General features: G+C 39.4%; 1 protein-coding gene across 2 annotated transcripts in view; it reads left to right on the top strand.

The window, feature by feature from the left end:
- trappc9 (trafficking protein particle complex subunit 9) overlaps positions 1–25,161 on the top strand; it is a 320,599-nt gene that overhangs the window by 130,251 nt on the left and 165,187 nt on the right. For both annotated transcript variants that reach the window (XM_061882643.1, XM_061882642.1), the window contains one exon: positions 5,125–5,246. In XM_061882643.1, coding sequence (XP_061738627.1) covers positions 5,125–5,246 — 122 coding nt within the window. The remainder of the gene's footprint in view (positions 1–5,124; positions 5,247–25,161) is intronic.

Raw genomic sequence — 25,161 nt, 5'->3', positions numbered from 1 at the left:
ATACATACTCACACATACATAATACACACACGTAATATACATACATAATACACACACATACATAATACACACACATACATAATACACACACATACATAATATACATGCATACATACACACACATACATAATGCACACACATACATAATACACACACATACATAATACACACACATACATTATATACATGCATACATACACACACATACATAATACACACACATACATAATATACATGCATACATACTCACACATACATAATACACACACGTAATATACATACATAATACACACACATACATAATACACACACATACATAATACACACACGTAATATACATACATAATACACACACATACATAATACACACACATACATAATATACATGCATACATACACACACATACATAATGCACACACATACATAATACACTCACATACATAATACACACGCATACGTAATACACACATACATAATATACATGCATACAAACTCACACATACATAATACACACAAATACATAATACACACACATACATAATACACACACATACATAATACACACACACATAATATACATGCATACATACTCACACATACATAATATACACATACATAATACACACACATACATAATACACACACATACATAATATACATGCATACATACTCACACATACATAATACACACACATACATAATACACACATACATAATACACACACATACATAATACACACACATAATATACATGCATACATACACACACATACATAATACAGACATACATAATACACACACACATAATATACATGCATACATACTCACACATACATAATACACACACATACATAATACACACACATACGTAATACTCACATATACATAATACACACACATAATATACATGCATACATACTCACACATACATAATACCCACACATACATAATACACACACATACATAATACACACACACATAATATACATGCATACATACTCACACATACATAATACACACACATACATAATACACACACATACATAATACACACACATACATAATACACACACGTAATATACATACATAATACACACACATACATAATACACACACATACATAATATACATGCATACATACACACACATACATAATGCACACACATACATAATGCACACACATACATAATACACTCACATACATAATACACACGCATACGTAATACACACATACATAATATACATGCATACAAACTCACACATACATAATACACACAAATACATAATACACACACATACATAATACACACACATACATAATACACACACACATAATATACATGCATACATACTCACACATACATAATATACACATACATAATACACACACATACATAATACACACACATACATAATATACATGCATACATACTCACACATACATAATACACACACATACATAATACACACATACATAATACACACACATACATAATACACACACACATAATATACATGCATACATACACACACATACATAATACAGACATACATAATACACACACACATAATATACATGCATACATACTCACACATACATAATACACACACATACATAATACACACACATACGTAATACTCACATATACATAATACACACACATAATATACATGCATACATACTCACACATACATAATACCCACACATACATAATACACACACATACATAATACACACACACATAATATACATGCATACATACTCACACATACATAATACACACACATACATAATACACACACATACATAATACACACATACGTAATATACATGCATACATACTCACACATACATAATACACACACGTAATATACATACATAATACACACACATACATAATACACACACGTAATATACATACATAATACACACACATACATAATACACACACGTAATATACATACATAATACACACACATACATAATATACATGCATACATACTCGCACATACATTATACACACACATACATAATACACACACATACATAATATACATGCATACAAACTCACACATACATAATACACACACGTAATATACATACATAATACACACACATACATAATACACACACGTAATATACATACATAATACTCACACATACATAATACACACACGTAATATACATACATAATACACACACATACATAATACACACATACGTAATATACATGCATACATACTCACACATACATAATACACACACGTAATATACATACATAATACACACACATACATAATACACACACGTAATATACATACATAATACACACACATACATAATACACACACGTAATATACATACATAATACACACACACATAATATACATGCATACATAATATACATGCATACAAACTCACACATACATAATACACACACGTAATATACATACATAATACACACACATACATAATACACACACGTAATATACATACATAATACACACACATACATAATACACACACGTAATATACATACATAATACACACACATACATAATACACACACGTAATATACATACATAATACACACACATACATAATACACACACATACATAATATACATGCATACATACTCGCACATACATTATACACACACATACATAATACACACACATACATAATATACATGCATACATAATATACATGCATACAAACTCACACATACATAATACACACACGTAATATACATACATAATACACACACATACATAATACACACACGTAATATACATATATAATACACACACATACATAATACACACACGTAATATACATACATAATACACACACATACATAATATACATGCATACAAACTCACACATACATAATACACACACGTAATATACATACATAATACACACACATACATAATACACACACGTAATATACATACATAATACACACACATACATAATACACACACGTAATATACATACATAATACACACACATACATAATACACACACGTAATATACATACATAATACACACACATACATAATACACACACATACATAATACACACACGTAATATACATACATAATACACACACATACGTAATACTCACATATACATAATACACACACATAATATACATGCATACATACTCACACATACATAATACACACACATACATAATACACACACATACATAATACACACACACATAATATACATGCATACATACTCACACATACATAATACACACACATACATAATACACACACATACATAATACACACATACGTAATATACATGCATACATACTCACACATACATAATACACACACGTAATATACATACATAATACACACACATACATAATACACACACGTAATATACATACATAATACACACACATACATAATATACATGCATACATACTCGCACATACATTATACACACACATACATAATACACACACATACATAATATACATGCATACATAATACACACACGTAATATACATACATAATACACACACATACATAATACACACACGTAATATACATACATAATACACACACATACATAATATACATGCATACATACTCGCACATACATTATACACACACATACATAATACACACACATACATAATATACATGCATACAAACTCACACATACATAATACACACACGTAATATACATACATAATACACACACATACATAATACACACACGTAATATACATACATAATACTCACACATACATAATACACACACGTAATATACATACATAATACACACACATACATAATACACACACATACATAATATACATGCATACATACTCGCACATACATTATACACACACATACATAATATACATGCATACATACTCGCACATACATTATACACACACATACATAATACACACACATACATAATACACACACATACATAATATACATGCATACAAACTCACACATACATTATACACACACATACATAATACACACACATACATAATATACATGCATACATAATATACATGCATACAAACTCACACATACATAATACACACACATACATAATACACACACATACATAATACACACACGTAATATACATACATAATACACACACATACATAATATACATGCATACATACTCGCACATACATTATACACACACATACATAATACACACACATACATAATACACACACATACATAATACACACACATACATAATACACACACATATGTAATATACATGTATACAAATACATTTTACATACATTACATAGACTGCTACATTGTTACATACACTGATATCTATGTTATATATTTATATTGCAGATTATATTGCAGATTGTCACATCAAAACTATAAATGAACACAAAATAAGAGTTGTAGAAATGATTGGAAACTTAAGGAAGCTATGACATCATGTTATTTACATGTATGTACACTTTTGACCACATATATATATATATGTGTATGTATGTGTGTGTGTATGTATATATATATATATGTGTGTGAGTGTGTGTGTGTGTGTGTGTGTGTGTGTGTGTGTGTGTATGTATTTTCCATGACCAATCAGAGCATTATTGTAACAATCCATATTTTGTGTTAATGCGTGAACCTGCTTTCCAAACACAGTTAGCTGCATTTCCAAAGACTATAAAAACTGGAGCCATGACCTCCCTGCTTGACACTCAGCATCAAGCCTTGGAATTGGGGGTTAAACCACCAAAAATGATTCCCGGGCGTGACCACCACTGCTGCTCACTGCTCCCCTCACCTCCCAGGGGGTGAACAAGGTGATGGGTCAAATGCAGAGAACAATTCCACCACATCTAGTGTGTGTGTGTGTGTGACTATCATTGCTACTTGAACTTCAACTGCAGTAGGAATACAAAGTCTGCATTCCTACAAAATACAAAATCTGGCAAAACAGCAAAGCCCTGCAGGTCCGTTTTTTAATTCTCTCTAAGTGTAATAAAGATCAGTTTATTGGAAAGAGTTACCTGCTCTTCTCCACATGCTGCTCAAATTCAACTTTGACACTGACACCATTCTTCTTCTTCTTCTTCTTCTTCTTGTCAACAGATGGAATCAGTGTGACAGGCCTGCCAATCTCCAGTCCTTTGCGTCAGCTCCTCAAGCCCAGGACCGACTGCAAGTCTGTCAGCGGAGAGTCGGGGAAGGGGACGGAGTACAGTCATGTGAAGGTCAGTCAAGGTCGGGGAAGGGGACGGAATACAGTCATGTGAAGGCCAGTCAAGGTCGGGGAAGGGGACGGAGTACAGTCATGTGAAGGTCAGTCAAGGTCGGGGAAGGGCACGGAGTACAGTCATGTGAAGGTCAGTCAAGGTCGGGGAAGGGGACGGAGTACAGTCATGTGAAGGTCAGTCAAGGTCGGGGAAGGGGACGGAGTACAGTCATGTGAAGGTCAGTCAAGGTCGGGGAAGGGGACGGAGTACAGTCATGTGAAGGTCAGTCAAGGTCGGGGAAGGGCACGGAGTACAGTCATGTGAAGGTCAGTCAAGGTCGGGGAAGGGGACGGAGTACAGTCATGTGAAGGCCAGTCAAGGTCGGGGAAGGGGACGGAGTACAGTCATGTGAAGGTCAGTCAAGGTCGGGAAAGGGGACGGAGTACAGTCATGTGAAGGTCAGTGAAGGGTACAGACTACAGTCATGTGAAGGTCAGTGAAGGGTACACAGTACAGTCATGTGAAGGTCAGTCAAGGTCGGGGAAGGGGACAGAGTACAGTCATGTGAAGGTCAGTCAAGGTCGGGGAAGGGGACGGAGTACAGTCATGTGAAGGTCAGTCAAGGTCGGGGAAGGGGACGGAGTACAGTCATGTGAAGGCCAGTCAAGGTCGGGGAAGGGGACGGAGTACAGTCATGTGAAGGTCAGTCAAGGTCGGGGAAGGGGACAGAGTACAGTCATGTGAAGGTCAGTCAAGGTCGGGGAAGGGGACGGAGTACAGTCATGTGAAGGTCAGTGAAGGGTACAGAGTACAGTCATGTGAAGGTCAGTCAAGGTCGGGGAAGGGGACAGAGTACAGTCATGTGAAGGTCAGTCAAGGTCGGGGAAGGGGACAGAGTACAGTCATGTGAAGGTCAGTCAAGGTCGGGGAAGGGGACGGAGTACAGTCATGTGAAGGTCAGTCAAGGTCGGGGAAGGGGACGGAGTACAGTCATGTGAAGGTCAGTCAAGGTCGGGGAAGGGGACGGAGTACAGTCATGTGAAGGTCAGTCAAGGTCGGGGAAGGGGACGGAGTACAGTCATGTGAAGGTCAGTCAAGGTCGGGGAAGGGGACGGAGTACAGTCATGTGAAGGTCAGTCAGGGTCGGGGAAGGGGACGGAGTACAGTCATGTGAAGGTCAGTCAAGGTCGGGGAAGGGGACAGAGTACAGTCAAGAAGGTCAGTCAAGGTCGGGGAAGGGGACAGAGTACAGTCATGTGAAGGTCAGTCGGGGAAGGGGACGGAGTACAGTCATGTGAAGGTCAGTCAAGGTCGGGGATGGGGTACAGTCATGTGAAGGTCAGTCAAGGTCGGGGAAGGGGACGGAGTACAGTCATGTGAAGGTCAGTCAAGGTCGGGGAAGGGGACGGAGTACAGTCATGTGAAGGTCAGTCAAGGTCGGGGAAGGGGACGGAGTACAGTCATGTGAAGGTCAGTCAGGGTCGGGGAAGGGGACGGAGTACAGTCATGTGAAGGTCAGTCAAGGTCGGGGAAGGGGACGGAGTACAGTCATGTGAAGGTCAGTCAAGGTCGGGGAAGTGGACGGAGTACAGTCATGTGAAGGTCAGTGAAGGGTACAGAGTACAGTCATGTGAAGGTCAGTCAAGGTCGGGGAAGGGGACAGAGTACAGTCATGTGAAGGTCAGTCAAGGTCGGGGAAGGGGACAGAGTACAGTCATGTGAAGGTCAGTCAAAGTGCAGCAAATTGCATCGCTTGCCCTAAAACGGGTGTCCAAAGTGCGGCCCGGGGGCCATTTTTTAACAAGTTGAGTTAATACCAAAAAGTTCTATTTTGGTTTCATCTGACCACATGACATCCTCCCAATCCTCTGCTGTATCATCCATGTATCCTTTCTGGTATAAACTCAACTGGTGGTGTTTGGAGGAAGAAGAATACTGAGTTGCATCCCAAGAACACCATACCTACTGTGAAGCATGGGGGTGGAAACATCATGCTTTGGGGCTGTTCTTCTGCTAAGGGGACAGGACGATTGATCCGTGTTAAGGAAAGAATGAATGGGGCCATGTATCGTGAGATTTGTAACCAAAACCTCATTCCATCAGTGAGAGCTTTGAATGCTTGACCAAATACTTATTTTCCACCCTCATTTACAAATAAATTCTTTAAAATGTAAATTCTTGGATTTGAAGTGTACCTATGATGAAAATGACAGACCTCTGTCATCCTTTGAAGTGGGAGAACTTGCACCATCGCTGGCTGACTAAATACTTGATGTACACTGTATAAAACACAAAAGTATTTATTATTAACCCTCTTGAATGGACTTAGTTGTCTTTAAGTTGAATTGGAGTGAACAATTGTTTTTGGCAACACCTCGTGGTCACAATGATTTATAAAGTTACCTTCATGATGCAGTAATAAGCCCGTGGACACGTTTGTTGGGGCGGTATAGTTCGGTTGGTGGAGCGGCCGTGCCAGCAACTTGGGGGTTCCAGGTTTGATCCCCGCTTCCACCATTGTGTCCTTGGGCAAGACACTTGACCCACCTGCAACTATGATGATTTAACACTTGTTTATGTGCTGTTTTACACTGAAGTGTTGTTCAATTATTATTCCTAGTTTACTCGATCCTTTACTTTATTGGCACAGACCAAATCCCTCCGGTTTTATCGAGCATCCATTCACGTTGCATCTATGGGCGCCATATTACCACACTTGGTGGTCACTCCAGCAGCACTGAGAGTGGACTCAGCCAAACCACCTCTAGGTCATGTTGAAGCTAACGTTGAAGTTAACGCTGAAGCTAACATTGAAGCGAATGATGAGGTGAACCTTTGAAGTGAGCCATTAAAATGAACGTTGAAGCTAGCGTTGAAGCTAACTTGAAGCGAAATTTGAGGTGAACCATTGAAGCTAACGTTGAAGCTGACGTTGAAGCTAACTTGAACCTAACTTGAAGCTAACGTTGAGGTGAACCATTAAAGTGAACGTTGAAGTTAACGTTGAAGCTAACTTGAAGCGAAATTTGAGGTGAACCATTGAAGCTAACGTTGAAGCTGACGTTGAAGCTAACTTGAACCTAACTTGAAGCTAACGTTGAGGTGAACCATTAAAGTGAACGTTGAAGTTAACGTTGAAGCTAACTTGAAGCGAACGTTGAGGTGAACCATTGAAGCTAACGTTGAAACTAACTTGAAGCTAACGTTGAGGTGAACCATTAAAGTGAACGTTGAAGCTAACGTTGAAGCTAACTTGAAGCGAACGTTGAGGTGAACCATTGAAGCTAATGTTGAAGCTGACGTTAAAGCTAACTTGAAGCTAACGTTGAGGTGAACCATTAAAGTGAATGTTGAAGCTAACGTTGAAGCGAACGTTGAGGTGAACCATTAAAAGGAACGTTGAAGCTAACGTTGAAGTGAACCATTGAAGCTAACGTTGAAGTTAACGCTGAAGCTAACATTGAACCGAACGTTGAGGTGAACCATTGAAGCTAACGTTGAAGCTGACGTTGAAGCTAACGTTGAGGTGAACCATTAAAGTGAATGTTGAAGCTAACTTGAAGCGAACGTTGAGGTGAACCATTGAAGCTGACATTGAAGCTGACGTTGAAGCTAACTTGAAGCTAATGTTGAAGCTAAAGTCGAAGGTAAAGTTGAAGGGAACGTTGAGGTGAACCATTGACGTGAACCATTAAAGTGAACGTTAAAGCTAACATTGAAGCTAAAGTTGAAGGGAATGTTGAGGTGAACCATTGAAGTGAACCATAAAAGTGAACGTTAAAGCTAACATTGAAGCTAATGTTGAAGCTAAAGTTGAAGCTAACGTTGAAGGGAACGTTGAGGTGAACCATAAAAGTGAACGTTAAAGCTAACATTGAAGCTAATGTTGAAGCTAAAGTTGAAGGGAACGTTGAGGTGAACCATAAAAGTGAACGTTGAAGTGAATTGATGAGGTGAAGGTTGAGGTGAATTGCTGAGGTGAATGTTTAGGTACATGTTGAGGTGAATGTTGAGGTAAATTGATGAGGTGAATGTTGTGGTGAATTGATGAGGTGAATGTTGAGGTAAAGGCTGAGGTGAATGTTGAGGTGAATGTTGAGGTGAATGTTGAGGTGAATTGATAAGGTGATTGTTGAGAGGAAGGTTGAGGTGAATGTTGAGGTAAAGGTTGAGGTGAATGTTGAGGTGAATTGATGAAGTGAATGTTGAGGTGAATGTTGAGGTGAATTGATAAGGTGAATGTTGAGGTGAAGGTTGTTGTGAATTGATGAGGTGAATGTTTAGGTAAATGTCGAGGTGAATGTTGAGGTAAATCGATGAGGTGAATGTTGAGGTGATGGTTGAGGTGAAGGTTGTTGTGAATTGATGAGGTGAATGTTTAGGTAAATGTTGAGGTGAATGTTGAGGTAAATTGATGAGGTGATGGTTGAGGTGAATTGATGAGGTGAATGTTGAGGTAAAGGCTGAGGTGAATGTTGAGGTGAATGTTGAGGTAAAGGTTGAGGTGAATGTTGAGGTGAATTGATGAAGTGAATGTTGAGGTGAATGTTGAGGTGAATTGATTAAGTGAATGTTGAGGTGAATGTTGAGGTGAAGGTTGAGGTGAATTGATGAGGTGAATGTTTAGGTAAATGTCGAGGTGAATGTTGAGGTAAATCGATGAGGTGAATGTTGAGGTGATGGTTGAGGTGAATTGATGAGGTGAATGTTTAGGTGAATGTTGAGGTGAATGTTGAGGTGAAGGTTGAGGTGAATTGATGAGGTGATTGTTGAGATGAATTGATGAGGTGAATGTTGAGGTAAAGGTTGAGGTGAATGTTGAGGTGAATTGATGAAGTGAATGTTGAAGTGAATGTTGAGGTGTCAGCAATCATGTGTTTCTGGCCATGAGGTGAATTGATGAAGTGAATGTTGAGGTGAATTAATGTGGTGAATGTTGAGGTGAATTGATGAAGTGAATGTTGAGGTGATTGTTGAGGTGAATTGATGAAGTGAATGTTGAGGTGAATTGATGAGGTGAATGTTGAAGTGAAAGCTGAAGTGAATGTTGAAGTGAATGTTGAAGTGAATGTTGAAGTGAATGTTGAAGTGAATGTTGTTGTGTCAGCAATCATGTGTTTCTGGCTATGAGGTGAATGAGAAGTCCAGCATGATGTTGCTGCAGAGCAGAAGTTGTGAAGTGATGATTGTTGTGACTTTAAGAGCAGAGAGACACACACCAGGTTGTCACGCCATTGATGAGGTGATTTATAGAGGATCTCATGTCAGTGTGAAGGAGGATAAAAGGATGGTGCTGTCTTCTGCCTGCCTGCCAGCCACCTGGGCTATTTTTAGTTGCCTAGCGCCGCCTCCAGCTCCTCTCCTCTCCTCTCCTCTCAGAGGCTGATGGCAGCTTGTGATAGTGATAGTCATATCTACAACTGTCTGCCCAAATGGGGTCCTGCAGCTTAGCCAGCAAATTATTTTTCTCGGCTCAGGATTAAAAACACTTCCTGTTTATCATCATCATCATCATCAGGTGGCGTGTTGACTTTGAGAGATCTTCTGCATTCCAAGGTTGAGCTTAACTCCTCATAAGTTGCTTATGTTTCCAATCCTCCTTATATTGCTTTTTGCCAACATGGTTATCTGCGGCTGACAGGGAGTGTGCTGGAGGAGAGACCACATCACTGCTCTTCACACTCCTCACAGTAAAGGGGCCTCATGTAACATACGCCTTTTTCTTTAATCCTACGTCCGCCTTCTTCCTCTCCTCCGTCTTTGTTTTGGACTCCACCCTGTGGTTCCTGCAGCACGCAGCTTAAGCAATGGCTACTTAAAATGTGTTTAAAAGGGTTAGAGTTTAATTTCCATGGAACAAAGTGTGTGTGGAATTCTTCTTCTGCTGAAGGTCATTTATTTTTAGTAGAATCGCCACATAACTGTACTTACATGAGGCCCCCAAACACGATTATTTAAATATCAGCATTTTTCCTGAATGATGACGGCTCCAAAAGACTGCTATAAAAATATAAATTGAGTGCCTGATGAAAGCATGTCAGACCAAAGGAATGTTGACTACCAAACCTGCCAGGCATCCATCCTAAGTCAAATCCAAACAATCCACAACGTTGCTGCTGAACTTCAACAGTGATGAATATTAATGACTTCTGCACCAACACTCTTCAACAAATACAAATAAGTCTCTGGCAGGAAAACAATACACAAAACACGACTATGAGTTTAAAACTTAATGGCATTACAGTTTGTAATCTTTTTCAGCTTGACTCCTTTTCATTTCATTCAGAGCATACTGTACATAATATTATTAAACATATAGAGCAGGGGTGCCCATTACGTCGATCGCGAGCTACCAGTCGACCGCGGGGGGTGTGTCAGTCGATCTCCAGCCAGGCTTTTAAAAAAAATAGACCTAAAAATGAGTGATCATCAATCTTCACCAAGACGTCACTTAAATGACATTCACGGTACCGGAGGGTCTTGTGAGATGACGCTGGCTGCTGCAAGATCATTATTATGAAAATATGACCGAGAGGAAGGCCAGAAACACTTTTTATTTCAACAGACTCTCGCGCCGTACCTTCCGTCAAAACTCTAAAGGCCGACTGCACATTTCCTATCTTCACAATAAAAGCCCTGCTTCATGCTGCCTGCGCTAACTAAATACAGAGTCTCGGAAAACTGGCGTGCACAAGCGATCCCTCAGAAAGCTTTCCGAGACTCTTATTTTGTTAGCGCAGGCAGCATGAAGCAGGGCTTTTATTGTGAAGATAGGAAATGTGCAGTCGGCCTTTAGAGTTTTGACGGAAGGGACGGCGCGAAAGTCTGTTGAAATAAAAAGTGTTTCTCGCCTTCCTCTCTGTCATTTTTTCATAATAATGAACTGGCAGCAGCCAGCGTCATCTCACAAGACCCTCGGGTGCCGTGAATGTCAATCAAGCAAGCTACGGAATTTGCCGCCAATGTTTTTCTTGTAAAGTGTATGGAAGCTGGATGAATTAGATGCCAAAAAACAACCACTTTCATGTGGTATTGTACAGAAAGGACAACTTTTTCTCCTCCATTTGAAAAGGTGGGCGTTATCATCATTACTGTCTGATTCCAATCAATGCAAGTCATCAGAATCAGGTAATACACCAACTTATATTCTTGTCTTTGTGAAAGAAAGACATCTATATGTGTTACACATGCTTGTATTATCATTAAACACATTTAACTTGTTTACAAAAATGTCTCTTTCATAAATAAATAAATATAAATGATATATATAAATGAGGTAGATCCCCTCGAGTTGGTCAATTGAAAAGTAGCTCGCCTGCAGAAAAAGTGTGGGCACACCTGATATAGAATGTGCAACATACTAAGTACGTCGAATACATTAAATATTCATTATATATATATATAAATATATATATATAAGTGTTTCCCCCAGAAAATGTGTTAGTTAAAGGGGAACATTATCACAATTTCAAAAGGGTTAAAAACAATAAAAATCAGTTCCCCGTGGCTTATTTTATTTTTCGAAGTTTTTTTCAAAATTTTACACCTCCCGAAATATCCCTAAAAAAAGTTTTAAAGTTCTTACATTTGTATGCACGTACAACATTTAAAACCTTCAGTATATCAGGATGTGGAATTAAAGGATGGAATGGATTAAGCAAAGCAATCAAACTATGTACTAATATGATCCACTTCAAGAAACTCTTCAAACCTAAAGTGTTTACAAAGTAGAAAGAAAAAGAACCATGATAATAAACACTCTGAATGTATTTCATCCATCCATACGTTCATTTTTGTAGATAATCTTACTCATCTCACCATATGAAATGTAACTCACTTCACTCAGAATTATTTATTTATTTTTATTGTGATTACTTATGGAGTATATCGTCAATAAATTGGGAACTAGAAGTGAACAAAAGTTTAAGCAACTGTTATGTAAAAGAAAATGGGTAGGATTTAAAGGGGAACATTATCACTATTTCAAAAGGGTTAAAAACAATAAAAATCAGTTCCCAGTGGCTTGTCGTATTTTTAGAATTTTTTTTTCAAAATTTTACCGTTCTCGGAATATCCCTAAAAAAAGCTTTAAAGTTCTTGATTTTCGCTATTTGCGTTGCGACTGTCCATTTCCCGGTGACGTCAAACAGTGCTGCCAATACAAACAAACGTGGCGGTTACCACAGCAAGATATAGCGACATTAGCTCGGATTCTGACTCTGATTTCAGCGGTTTAAGCGATTCAACAGATTACGCATGTATTGAAACAGATGGTCGGAGTATGGAGGCAGATAGCGAAAACGAAATTGAAGAAGAAACTGAAGCTATTGACGCTATTCGGCCATAGCATGGGTGTACCTAATGAATTGGCCCATAGCATGGCTGCCTTATTAGCATCGCCGCTAAAATGTGCGGACCAAACGATCAGGACTTTCCCATCTTGTGACACTTGAGCAACTTAAATCCGTCGATTGGTAAGTGTTTGTTTCGCATTAAATGTGGGTATCTAGTTTCAAATGTAAATACAGCTAGCGTAAATAGCATGTTAGCATCGATTAGCTGGCAGTCATGCCGCGACCAAATATGTCTGATTAGCACATAAGTCAACAACATCAACAAAACTCACCTTTGTGATTTCGTTGACTTAATCGTTGCAAATGCATCTGCAAGTTATCCATACATCTCTGTGCCATGTCTGTCTTAGCATCGCCGGTAAAATGTGCGGACCAAACGATCAGGACTTTCGCATCTTGTGACACTGGAGCAACTTAAATCCGTCGATTGGTAAGTGTTTGTTTTGCATTAAATGTGGGTATCTAGTTTCAAATGTAAATACAGCTAGCGTAAATAGCATTTTAGCATCGATTAGCGTAGCATGTTAGCATCGATTAGCTGGCAGTCATGCCGCGACCAAATATGTCTGATTAGCACATAAGTCAACAACATCAACAAAACTCACCTTTGTGATTTCGTTGACTTCATGGTTGCAAATGCATCTGCAGGTTATCCATACATCTCTGTGCCATGTCTGTCTTAGCATCGCCGGTCAAATGTGGAGACACTCTGGTACATTCAATGGGGGTCTGGCGGCAGATTTCTTGCCAGTGGTGCAACTTGAATCCCTCCCTGTTAGTGTTGTTACACCCTCCGACAACACACCGACGAGGCATGATGTCTCCAAGGTTCCAAAAAATATGGAGACGCTCTGGCACATTCAATGGGGGTCTGGCGGAAGGCACATTCAATGGGGGTCTGGCGGAAGGCACTTTCGCATCTTCTTGCCAGTGGTGCAACTTGAATCCCTCCCTGTTAGTGTTTTTACACCCTCCGACAACACACCGACGAGGCATGATGTCTCCTAGGTTCCAAAAAATGTGGAGACACTCTGGCACATTCAATGAGGGTCTGGCGACGGGCACATTCAATGGGGGTCTGGCGGAAGGCACTTTCCCATCTTCTTGCCAGTGGTGCAACTTGAATCCCTCCCTGTTAGTGTTGTTACACCCTCCGACAACACACCGACGAGGCATGATGTCTCCAAGGTTCCAAAAAATAGTCGAAAAAACGGAAAATAACAAGAGCCGAGACCCGGCGTTTGTAATGTATTGAAAATTAAAATGTGTTACCTCGGTGACGTCACGTTCTGATGTCATTGCTACGAGACCGATAAACAGAAAGGCGTTTAATTCGCCAAAATTCACCCATTTAGAGTTCGGAAATCGGTTCAAAAAATACATGGTCTTTTTTCTGCAACATCAAGGTATATATTGACGCTTGCATAGGTTTGGTGATAATGTTCCCCTTTAAGGTGGTGACTCTCCAGGGAAGGGGGTTAGTGTTCACTGTTATGCTGATGACACCCAACTCTACATGCCCCTAAAGCTGACCAACACGCCGGACTGTAGTCAGTTGGAGGCGTGTCTTAATGAAATTAAACAATGGATGTCTGCTAACTTTTTGCAACTCAACGCCAAAAAAACGGAAATGCTGATTATCGGTCCTGCTAGACACCGACCTCTATTTAATAATACAACTCTAACATTTGACAACCAAACAATTAAACAAGGCGACTCGGTAAAGAATCTGGGTATTATCTTTGACCCAACTCTCTCCTTTGAGTCACACATTAAAAGCGTTACTAAAACGGCCTTCTTTCATCTCCGTAATATCGCTAAAATTCGCTCCATTCTGTCCACTAAAGACACTGAGATCATTATCCATGCGTTTGTTACGTCTCGTCTCGATTACTGTAACGTATTATTTTCGGGTCTCCCCATGTCTAGCATTAAAAGATTACAGTTGGTACAAAATGCGGCTGCTAGACTTTTGACAAGAACTAGAAAGTTTGATCACATTACGCCTGTACTGTATATACCTTCATATACATATATACATACATATATACCTATACTGTATATACCTTTATATACATATATACATACATATATACCTATACTGTATATACCTTTATATACATATATACATACATATATACCTGTACTGTATATACCTTTATATACATATATACATACATATATACCTATACTGTATATACCTTTATATACATATATACATACATATATACCTATACTGGCTCACCTTCACTGGCTTCCTGTGCACTTAAGATGTGACTTTAAGGTTTTACTAATTACGTATAAAATACTACACGGTCTAGCTCCATCCTATCTTGCCGATTGTATTGTACCATATGTCCCGGTAAGAAATCTGCGTTCAAAGGACTCCGGCTTATTAGTGATTCCCAAAGCCCAAAAAAAGTCTGCGGGCTATAGAGCGTTTTCATTTCGGGCTCCAGTACTCTGGAATGCCCTCCCGGTAAAAGTTCGAGATGCCACCTCAGTAGAAGCATTTAAGTCTCACCTTAAAACTCATTTGTATACTCTAGCCTTTAAATAGACTCCCTTTTTAGACCAGTTGATCTGCCGTTTCTTTTCTTTTTCCCCTATGTCCCACTCTCCCTTGTCCGATCCGGTGGCCATGTACTGCTCGCCTGTGTATCGGCTGGGGACATCTCTGCGCTACTGATCCGCCTCCGCTTGGGATGGTTTCCTGCTGGCTCCGCTGTGAACGGGACTCTCGCTGCTGTGTTGGATCCGCTTTGGACTGGACTCTCGCGACTGTGTTGCATCCATTATGGATTGAACTTTCACAGTGTCATGTTAGACCCGCTCGACATCCATTGCTTTCCTCCTCTCCAAGGTTCTCATAGTCGTCATTGTCACCGACGTCCCACTGGGTGTGAGTTTTCCTTGCCCTTATGTGGGCCTACCGAGGATGTCGTAGTGGTTTGTGCAGCCCTTTGAGACACTAGTGATTTAGGGCTATATAAGTAAACATTGATTGATTGATTGATTGATAGTGGGTGGGTATAAGGATGGGTGTAATTCGGCCTGTCGCCATCACGTCTCCACCTCGTCGCTGCCACCACAGCCTGGGGGGGGCAATAGACTACAGACTGTGGTGAAGTAGGCCAGCTTCGTCGCGTGAAGAAGCCTACAACTTTTGGTTGCGTTTTCCGCTCCATTTGCTGAATGGCGATATACGATATATATCTCCATATTTTTTCTGTAAGGTCAAAACAAAACAGTCCCAGTTACCTGAGATACTAAAATAATGACTTAAAAAGTCAAATGGATGACTTACTGTAATTAAGCGTTGGCAATAAGCGTTTGAAAAAAAGAGTTAAAAGCGGGGCCACAACTCATCATGCTTCATTTATTACAGCATTTGGGAAGCCTGTAGTTGATTTTTATTATGTAAATGTTGTATTGTTATCAACATGTGATAGCAGGGACCCTGCCATTCAAAACTACGGTATTCAGGTAGAAATCCATCCATCCATCCATTTTTCTACCGCTTATTCCCTTTTGGGGTCGCGGGGGGCGCTGGCGCCTATCTCAGCTACAATCGGGCGGAAGGCGGGGTACACCCTGGACAAGTCGCCACCTCATCGCAGGGCCAACACAGATAGACAGACAACATTCACACACTAGGGCCAATTTAGTGTTGCCAATCAACCTATCCCCAGGTGCATGTCTTTGGAAGTGGGAGGAAGCCGGAGTACCCACGCATTCACGGAGAGAACATGCAAACTCCACACAGAAAGATCCCGAGCCTGGATTTGAACCCTGGACTGCAGGACCTTCGTATTGCGAGGCAGACGCACTAACCCCTCTGCCACCGTGAAGCCCTCAGGTAGAAATATTCAACATATTTGACGATCAAAGCACGATGGTAACAATTCACATTTTGTGTTATTAACGCGAGAAACTGCTAAATAAAGCTGGAAGCGTAGACCCTCTCCTCTGAATACAAGTGCACCTAAATCCAGCAAGTTTTTGTATTGGCATTAAAAGCTTGTTTATGTCCTTTTTGCCTTTCAAAAACAATTAATCAAAGCAAAGTAATTGTCCGGTCGTGGTAACACAACTTGAAAATGATCTGATGATGAAATCTGTGATTACTGACAATTAATTACGGAGAATTTGTGGTTTGATGCTCTGTGCAGCATGAAAAGAAACCATCATTTATGACACGTGAGAGAAGTTTCCCCTCCACGTCTTCCATGTGACAATGGCCGGCAACATTTGCTCCTATTTAACACCAGTGTCCGCCTCCGGGGAACAACACGCCGACTAAATAAACCATCCATCCTATTCTGGCGGCCCAGAGCGCGGCAATCTGTCAAGCGCCGTCTATTTTTAGCCCTCGCCGTCAGGTGTGGGGAAAAGTTTACTGCTTTGCCCGGAGACGTGAGGACCTAAGTGAGTCATCAACATGGTGGTCATGAGGTCGCCGAGTGGGATTCTAACTCTCCACGTGTCACCATGCAGGATCTTTGACTATTGCAGACCAGCCTAGAATCAGCTTGTTATGTCGAGCAGTGTCTTCCAACCTTTTTGGAGCCGAGGCATATTTTTTGGAGTTGAAAAAATACGCAGGCACACCACCAGTAGAAATCCTTCAAAAAAGAAACTCAGATGACAGTAAAAAGTTGGATATGACTTTAAAGCATAAGCAAGCATGTATCACTATAGCTCTTGTCTCAAAGTAGGTGTATTATATCAATATAGGTCTTGTCTCAAAGTAGATGTGATGTATCAATATAGGTTTTGTCTCAATGTAGATGTATTGTATCAATATAGGTCTTGTCTCAAAGTATATGTACTGTATCAATATAGGTCTTGTCTCAAAGTAGATGTACTGTATCAATATAGGTCTTGTCTCAAAGTAGATGTACTGTATCAATATAGGTCTTGTCTCAAAGTAGATGTACTGTATCAATATAGGTCTTGTCTCAAAGTAGATGTACTGTATCAATATAGGTCTTGTCTCAAAGTAGATGTACTGTATCAATATTGGTCTTGTCTCAAAGTAGATGTACTGTATCAAGATAGGTATTGTGTCAAAGTAGGTGTACTGTATCAATATAGGTCTTGTCTCAAAGTAGATGTACTGTATCAATATAGGTCTTGTCTCAAAGTAGGTGTACTGTATCAATATAGGTCTTGTCTCAATGTAGATGTACTGTATCAATATAGGTCTTGTCTCAAAGTAGATGTACTGTATCAATATAGGTCTTGTCTCAAAGTAGATGTACTGTATCAATATAGGTCTTGTCTCAAAGTAGGTGTACTGTATCAATATAGGTCTTGTCTCAAAGTAGATGTACTGTATCAATATAGGTCTTGTCTCAAAGTAGATGTACTGTATCAATATAGGTCGTGTCTCAAAGTAGATGTACTGTATCAATATAGGTCTTGTCTCAAAGTAGATGTACTGTATCAATATAGGTCTTGTCTCAAAGTAGATGTACTGTATCAATATAGGTCTTGTTGTCTCAAAGTAGATGTACTGTATCAATATAGGTCTTGTCTCAATGTAGATGTACTGTATCAATATAGGTCTTGTCTCAAAGTAGGTGTACTGTATCAATATAGGTCTTGTCTCAAAGTAGGTGTACTGTATCAATATAGGTCTTGTCTCAAAGTAGATGTACTGTATCAATATAGGTCTTGTCTCAAAGTAGATGTACTGTATCAATATAGGTCTTGTCTCAAAGTAGGTGTACTGTATCAATATAGGTCTTGTCTCAAAGTAGATGTACTGTATCAATGTAGGTCTTTTCTCAAAGTAGATGTACTGTATCAATATAGGTCTTGTCTCAAAGTAGATGTACTGTATCAATATAGGTCTTGTCTCAAAGTAGGTGTACTGTATCAATATAGGTCTTGTCTCAAAGTAGATGTACTGTATCAATATAGGTCTTGTCTCAAAGTAGATGTACTGTATCAATATAGGTCTTGTCTCAAAGTAGGTGTACTGTATCAATATAGGTCTTGTCTCAAAGTAGATGTACTGTATCAATATAGGTCTTGTCTCAATGTAGATGTACTGTATCAATATAGGTCTTGTCTCAAAGTAGATGTACTGTATCAATATAGGTCTTGTCTCAAAGTAGATGTACTGTATCAATATAGGTCTTGTCTCAAAGTAGATGTACTGTATCAATATAGGTCTTGTGTCAAAGTAGATGTACTGTATCAATATAGGTCTTGTGTCAAAGTAGGTGTACTGTATCAATATAGGTCTTGTCTCAAAGTAGATGTACTGTATCAATATAGGTCTTGTCTCAAAGTAGGTGTACTGTATCAATATAGGTCTTGTCTCAAAGTAGATGTACTGTATCAATATAGGTCTTGTCTCAAAGTAGATGTACTGTATCAATATAGGTCTTGTCTCAAAGTAGGTGTACTGTATCAATATAGGTCTTGTCTCAAAGTAGATGTACTGTATCAATATAGGTCTTGTGTCAAAGTAGGTGTACTGTATCAATATAGGTCTTGTCTCAAAGTAGATGTACTGTATCAATATAGGTCTTGTCTCAAAGTAGATGTACTGTATCAATATAGGTCTTGTCTCAATGTAGATGTACTGTATCAATATAGGTCTTGTCTCAAATTAGATGTACTGTATCAATATAGGTCTTGTCTCAAAGTAGATGTACTGTATCAATATAGGTTTTGTCTCAAAGTAGATGTACTGTATCAATATAGGTTTTGTCTCAAAGTAGATGTACTGTATCAATATAGGTCTTGTCTCAAAGTAGGTGTACTGTATCAATATAGGTCTTGTCTCAAAGTAGATGTACTGTATCAATATAGGTCTTGTCTCAAATTAGATGTACTGTATCAATATAGGTCTTGTCTCAAAGTACATGTACTGTATCAATATAGGTCTTGTCTCAAAGTAGATGTACTGTATCAATATAGGTCTTGTCTCAAAGTAGATGTACTGTATCAACATAGGTCTTGTCTCAAAGTAGATGTACTGTATCAATATAGGTCTTGTCTCAAAGTAGGTGTACTGTATCAATATAGGTCTTGTCTCAAAGTAGATGTACTGTATCAATATAGGTCTTGTCTCAAAGTAGATGTCCTGTATCAATACAGGTCTTGTCTCAAAGTAGATGTCCTGTATCAATACAGGTCTTGTCTCAAAGTAGATGTACTGTATCAATATAGGTCTTGTCTCAAAGTAGATGTACTGTATCAATATAGGTCTTGTCTCAAAGTAGATGTACTGTATCAATATAGGTCTTGTCTCAAAGTAGATGTACTGTATCAATATAGGTCTTGTCTCAAAGTAGGTGTACTGTATCAATATAGGTCTTGTCTCAAAGTAGGTGTACTGTATCAATATAGGTCTTGTCTCAAAGTAGATGTACTGTATCAATATAGGTCTTGTCTCAAAGTAGGTGTACTGTATCAATATAGGTCTTGTCTCAAAGTAGATGTACTGTATCAATATAGGTCTTGTCTCAAAGTAGATGTCCTGTGTCAATACAGGTCTTGTCTCAAAGTAGATGTCCTGTATCAATACAGGTCTTGTCTCGAAGTAGATGTACTGTATCAATATAGGTCTTGTCTCGAAGTAGATGTACTGTATCAATATAGGTCTTGTCTCAAAGTAGATGTACTGTATCAATATAGGTCTTGTCTCAAAGTAGATGTACTGTATCAATATAGGTCTTGTCTCAAAGTAGGTGTACTGTATCAATATAGGTCTTGTCTCAAAGTAGGTGTACTGTATCAATATAGGTCTTGTCTCAAAGTAGGTGTACTGTATCAATATAGGTCTTGTCTCAAAGTAGGTGTACTGTATCAATATAGGTCTTGTCTCAAAGTAGATGTACTGTATTAATATAGGTCTTGTCTCAAAGTAGGTGTACTGTATCAATATAGGTCTTGTCTCAAAGTAGATGTACTGTATCAATATAGGTCTTGTGTCAAAGTAGGTGTACTGTATCAATAAAGGTCTTGTCTCAAAGTAGGTGTACTGTATCAATATAGGTCTTGTCTCAATGTAGATGTACTGTATCAATATAGGTCTTGTCTCAAAGTAGATGTACTGTATCAATATAGGTCTTGTCTCAAAGTACATGTACTGTATCAATATAGATCTTGTCTCAAAGTAGGTGTACTGTATCAATATAGGTCTTGTCTCAAAGTAGATGTACTGTATCAATATAGGTCTTGTCTCAAAGTAGGTGTACTGTATCAATATAGGTCTTGTCTCAAAGTAGATGTACTGTATCAATATAGGTCTTGTCTCAAAGTAGGTGTACTGTATCAATATAGGTCTTGTCTCAAAGTAGATGTACTGTATCAATATAGGTCTTGTGTCAAAGTAGGTGTACTGTATCAATATAGGTCTTGTCTCAAAGTAGGTGTACTGTATCAATATAGGTCTTGTCTCAAAGTAGGTGTACTGTATCAATATAGGTCTTGTCTCAAAGTAGGTGTACTGTATCAATATAGGTCTTGTCTCAAAGTAGATGTACTGTCACCACCTGTCACATCACACCCTGACTTATTTTTACTTGTTTGCAGTTTTCCTGTGTGTAGTGTTTTACTTCTTGTCTTGTGCTCCTATTTTGGTGGCTTTTTCTCTCTTGCTGGTATTTTCCTGTGGCAGTTTCATGTCTTCCTTTGAGCGATATTTCCCGCATCTACTTTGTTTTAGCAATCAAGAATATTTCAGTTGTTTTATCCTTTGTTGTGGGGACATTGTTGATTGTCATGTCATGTTGGGATGTACTTTGTGGACGCCATCTTTGCTCCACAGTAAGTCTTTGCTGTCGTCCAGCATTCTGTTTTTGTTGACTTTGTAGCCAGTTCAGTTTTAGTTTAGTTCTGCCTAGCCTTCCCTAAGCTTCAATGCCTTTTCATAGGGGCACTCACCTTTTGTTTATTTTTGGTTCAAACATTGGATACCTTTTTACCTGCATGCTGCCTCCCGCTGTTCCAGACATCTACAAAGCAATTAGCTACCTGCTGCCACCTACTGATATGGAAGAGTATTACAGGGTTACTCTGCCCAGCTCTAGACAGCACTGACACTCAACAACAACACATCATTTGCAGACTAGAATTAGTCTGTGTGTGTGCGTCCATGCATACGTGTGCGTGCGTGCGTGCGCGTGTGTGTGTGTGTGTGTGTGTGTTTGTGTGTGTGTGTGTGTGCTGCAGTGTAATTCATCATTATTTCAAGCCCCTGGATTTCAGCTCCACTTGTTCCATCTTCAGAAGCTGACTTCACATTTCCACGGCTGGCTGGCTGCCTGCTCATGCCACATTTGGCACCTGCACACACCTGCACACACCTGCACACACCTGCACACAGCCACCGACTTGTCTGACATCAAACACACACACTTTGAGGGGTAGACGCACATCACAATAATAGCTTCGATTGTTTTATTTATTGCAACAAGTAAGCAAAGTATTTTTTCCTGGTCTCAAACTGAGCCCCCACTGAGGAGAACACAAGTACAGGTTACTTTTGTTCTCCTCCTTTCTCACCTTTTTTGTTGTGCCTAACCTGTAAGTGTATGATCTAGAAGGGGGTTGTACTTAAAATGTCATGTTCTCGCACTTTTAGAGTGCCATGACCCCAACACCACACACTTCTTTCCAAACCTTTGCGTGGTGACAGGGTCCCTGGGACCCCTTTGCATTTTTTTATGGAAAGAAAAATGATACAATTACAAACCCGGTTTCCATATGAGTTGGGAAATTGTGTTAGATGTAAATATAAACAGAATACAATGATTTGCAAATCCTTTTCAACCCATATTCAATTGAATCCACTACAAAGACAACATATTTGATGTTTAAACTCATAAACTTTTTTTTTTTCCGCAAATAATCATTAACTTTAGAATTTGATGCCAGCAACACGTGACAAAGAAGTTGGGAAAGATGGCAATAAATACTGATAAAGTTGAGGAATGCTCATCAAACACTTATTTGGAACATCCCACAGGTGTGCAGGCTAATTGGGAACAGGTGGGTGCCATGATTGGCTATATAAACAGCTTCCGTGAAATGCTAAGTAATTCACAAACAAGGATGGGGTGAGGGTCACCACTTTGTAAGCAAATTGTCGAACAGTTTTAGAACAACATTTCTCAACGAGCTATTGCAAGGAATTTAGGGATTTTACCATCTACGGTCCGTAAAATCATCAAAAGGTTCAGAGAATCTGGAGAAATCACTGCACGTAAGCGATGATATTACGGACCTTTGAACCCTCAGGCGGTACTGCATCAAAAACCGACATCAGTGTGTAAAGGATATCACCACATGGGCTCAGGAACACCTCATGAAACCACTGTCAGTAACTAAGGTTTGTCATTACATCTGTAAGTGCAAGTTAAGACTCTGCTATGCAAAGCAAAACCTATTTATCAACGATATCCTGAAACGCCGCCGGCTTCGCTGGGCCCGAGCTCACCTAAGATGGACCGATGCAAAGTGGAAAGGTGTTCTGTGGTCTGACGAGTCCACATTTCAAATTATATTTGGAAACAAGAGGACTGGTGTCCTCCAGAACAAAGAGGAAAATAACCATTCGGTTTGTTATAGGCGCAAAGTGTAAAAGCCAGCATGTGTGATGGTATGGGGGTGTATTAGTGACCAAGGCATGGGTAACTTACACATCTGTGAAGGCACCATTAATGCTGAAAGGTCCATACAGGTTTTGGAGAAACATATGTTGTCATCCAGGCAACGTTATCATGGACGCCCCTGCTTATTTCAGCAAGACAATGCCAAGCCACGTGTTACAACAGCAAGGCTTTGTAAAAAAAAAAGAGTGCGGGTACTTTCCTGGCCCACCTGCAGTCCAGACCTGTCTCCCATGGAAAATGTGTGGCGCATTATGAAGCGTAAAATAGGACAGCGGAAACCCCGGACTGTTGAAGGACTGAAGCTCTACATAAAACAAGAATGGGAAAAAATTCCACTTTCAAAGTTTCAACAATTAGTTTCTTCAGTTCCCAAACGTCTATTGAGTGTTGTTAAAAGAAAAGGTGATGTAACACAGTTGTGAACATGCCCTTTCCCAACTACTTTGGCACGTGTTGCAGCCATGAAATTCTAAGTTAATTATTATTTGCAAAAAAAAACAACTAAGTTGTCTTTGTAGCATATTCAACTGAATATGGGTTGAAAAGGATTTGCAAATCATTGTATTCTGTTTATATTTACATCTAACACAATTTCCCAACTCATATGGAAACGGGGTTTGTAATACATTTTTCAGACTGAGACTCGCTGACTTTGGCTCATTTTCTGTGGAGAACAGATATCAGAATAGATATTTAATGATCACACACACACAATACACCCCCCTACACATTTCTATTACGTATAAGATTTCTTCATCCACTGGACCCGGGGATAATAGAAGTGTACACACGCGCACACGCACACACACACACGCACACGCACGCACATACTTACACACACACACACCCCAAAATTAGCTAATGTTGCGCTAAAAGCTAATTAGCCTTCACCTCAAGCCAGAACTGCGAGTGAGCTGTGCTGCAGTTTAAGTTTCTAGAGCA

Source organism: Nerophis ophidion, linkage group LG21, assembly GCF_033978795.1.
Source record: "Nerophis ophidion isolate RoL-2023_Sa linkage group LG21, RoL_Noph_v1.0, whole genome shotgun sequence".
NCBI lineage: Eukaryota > Metazoa > Chordata > Actinopteri > Syngnathiformes > Syngnathidae > Nerophis > Nerophis ophidion.
This window is presented reverse-complemented; position numbering and strand designations above follow the sequence as displayed.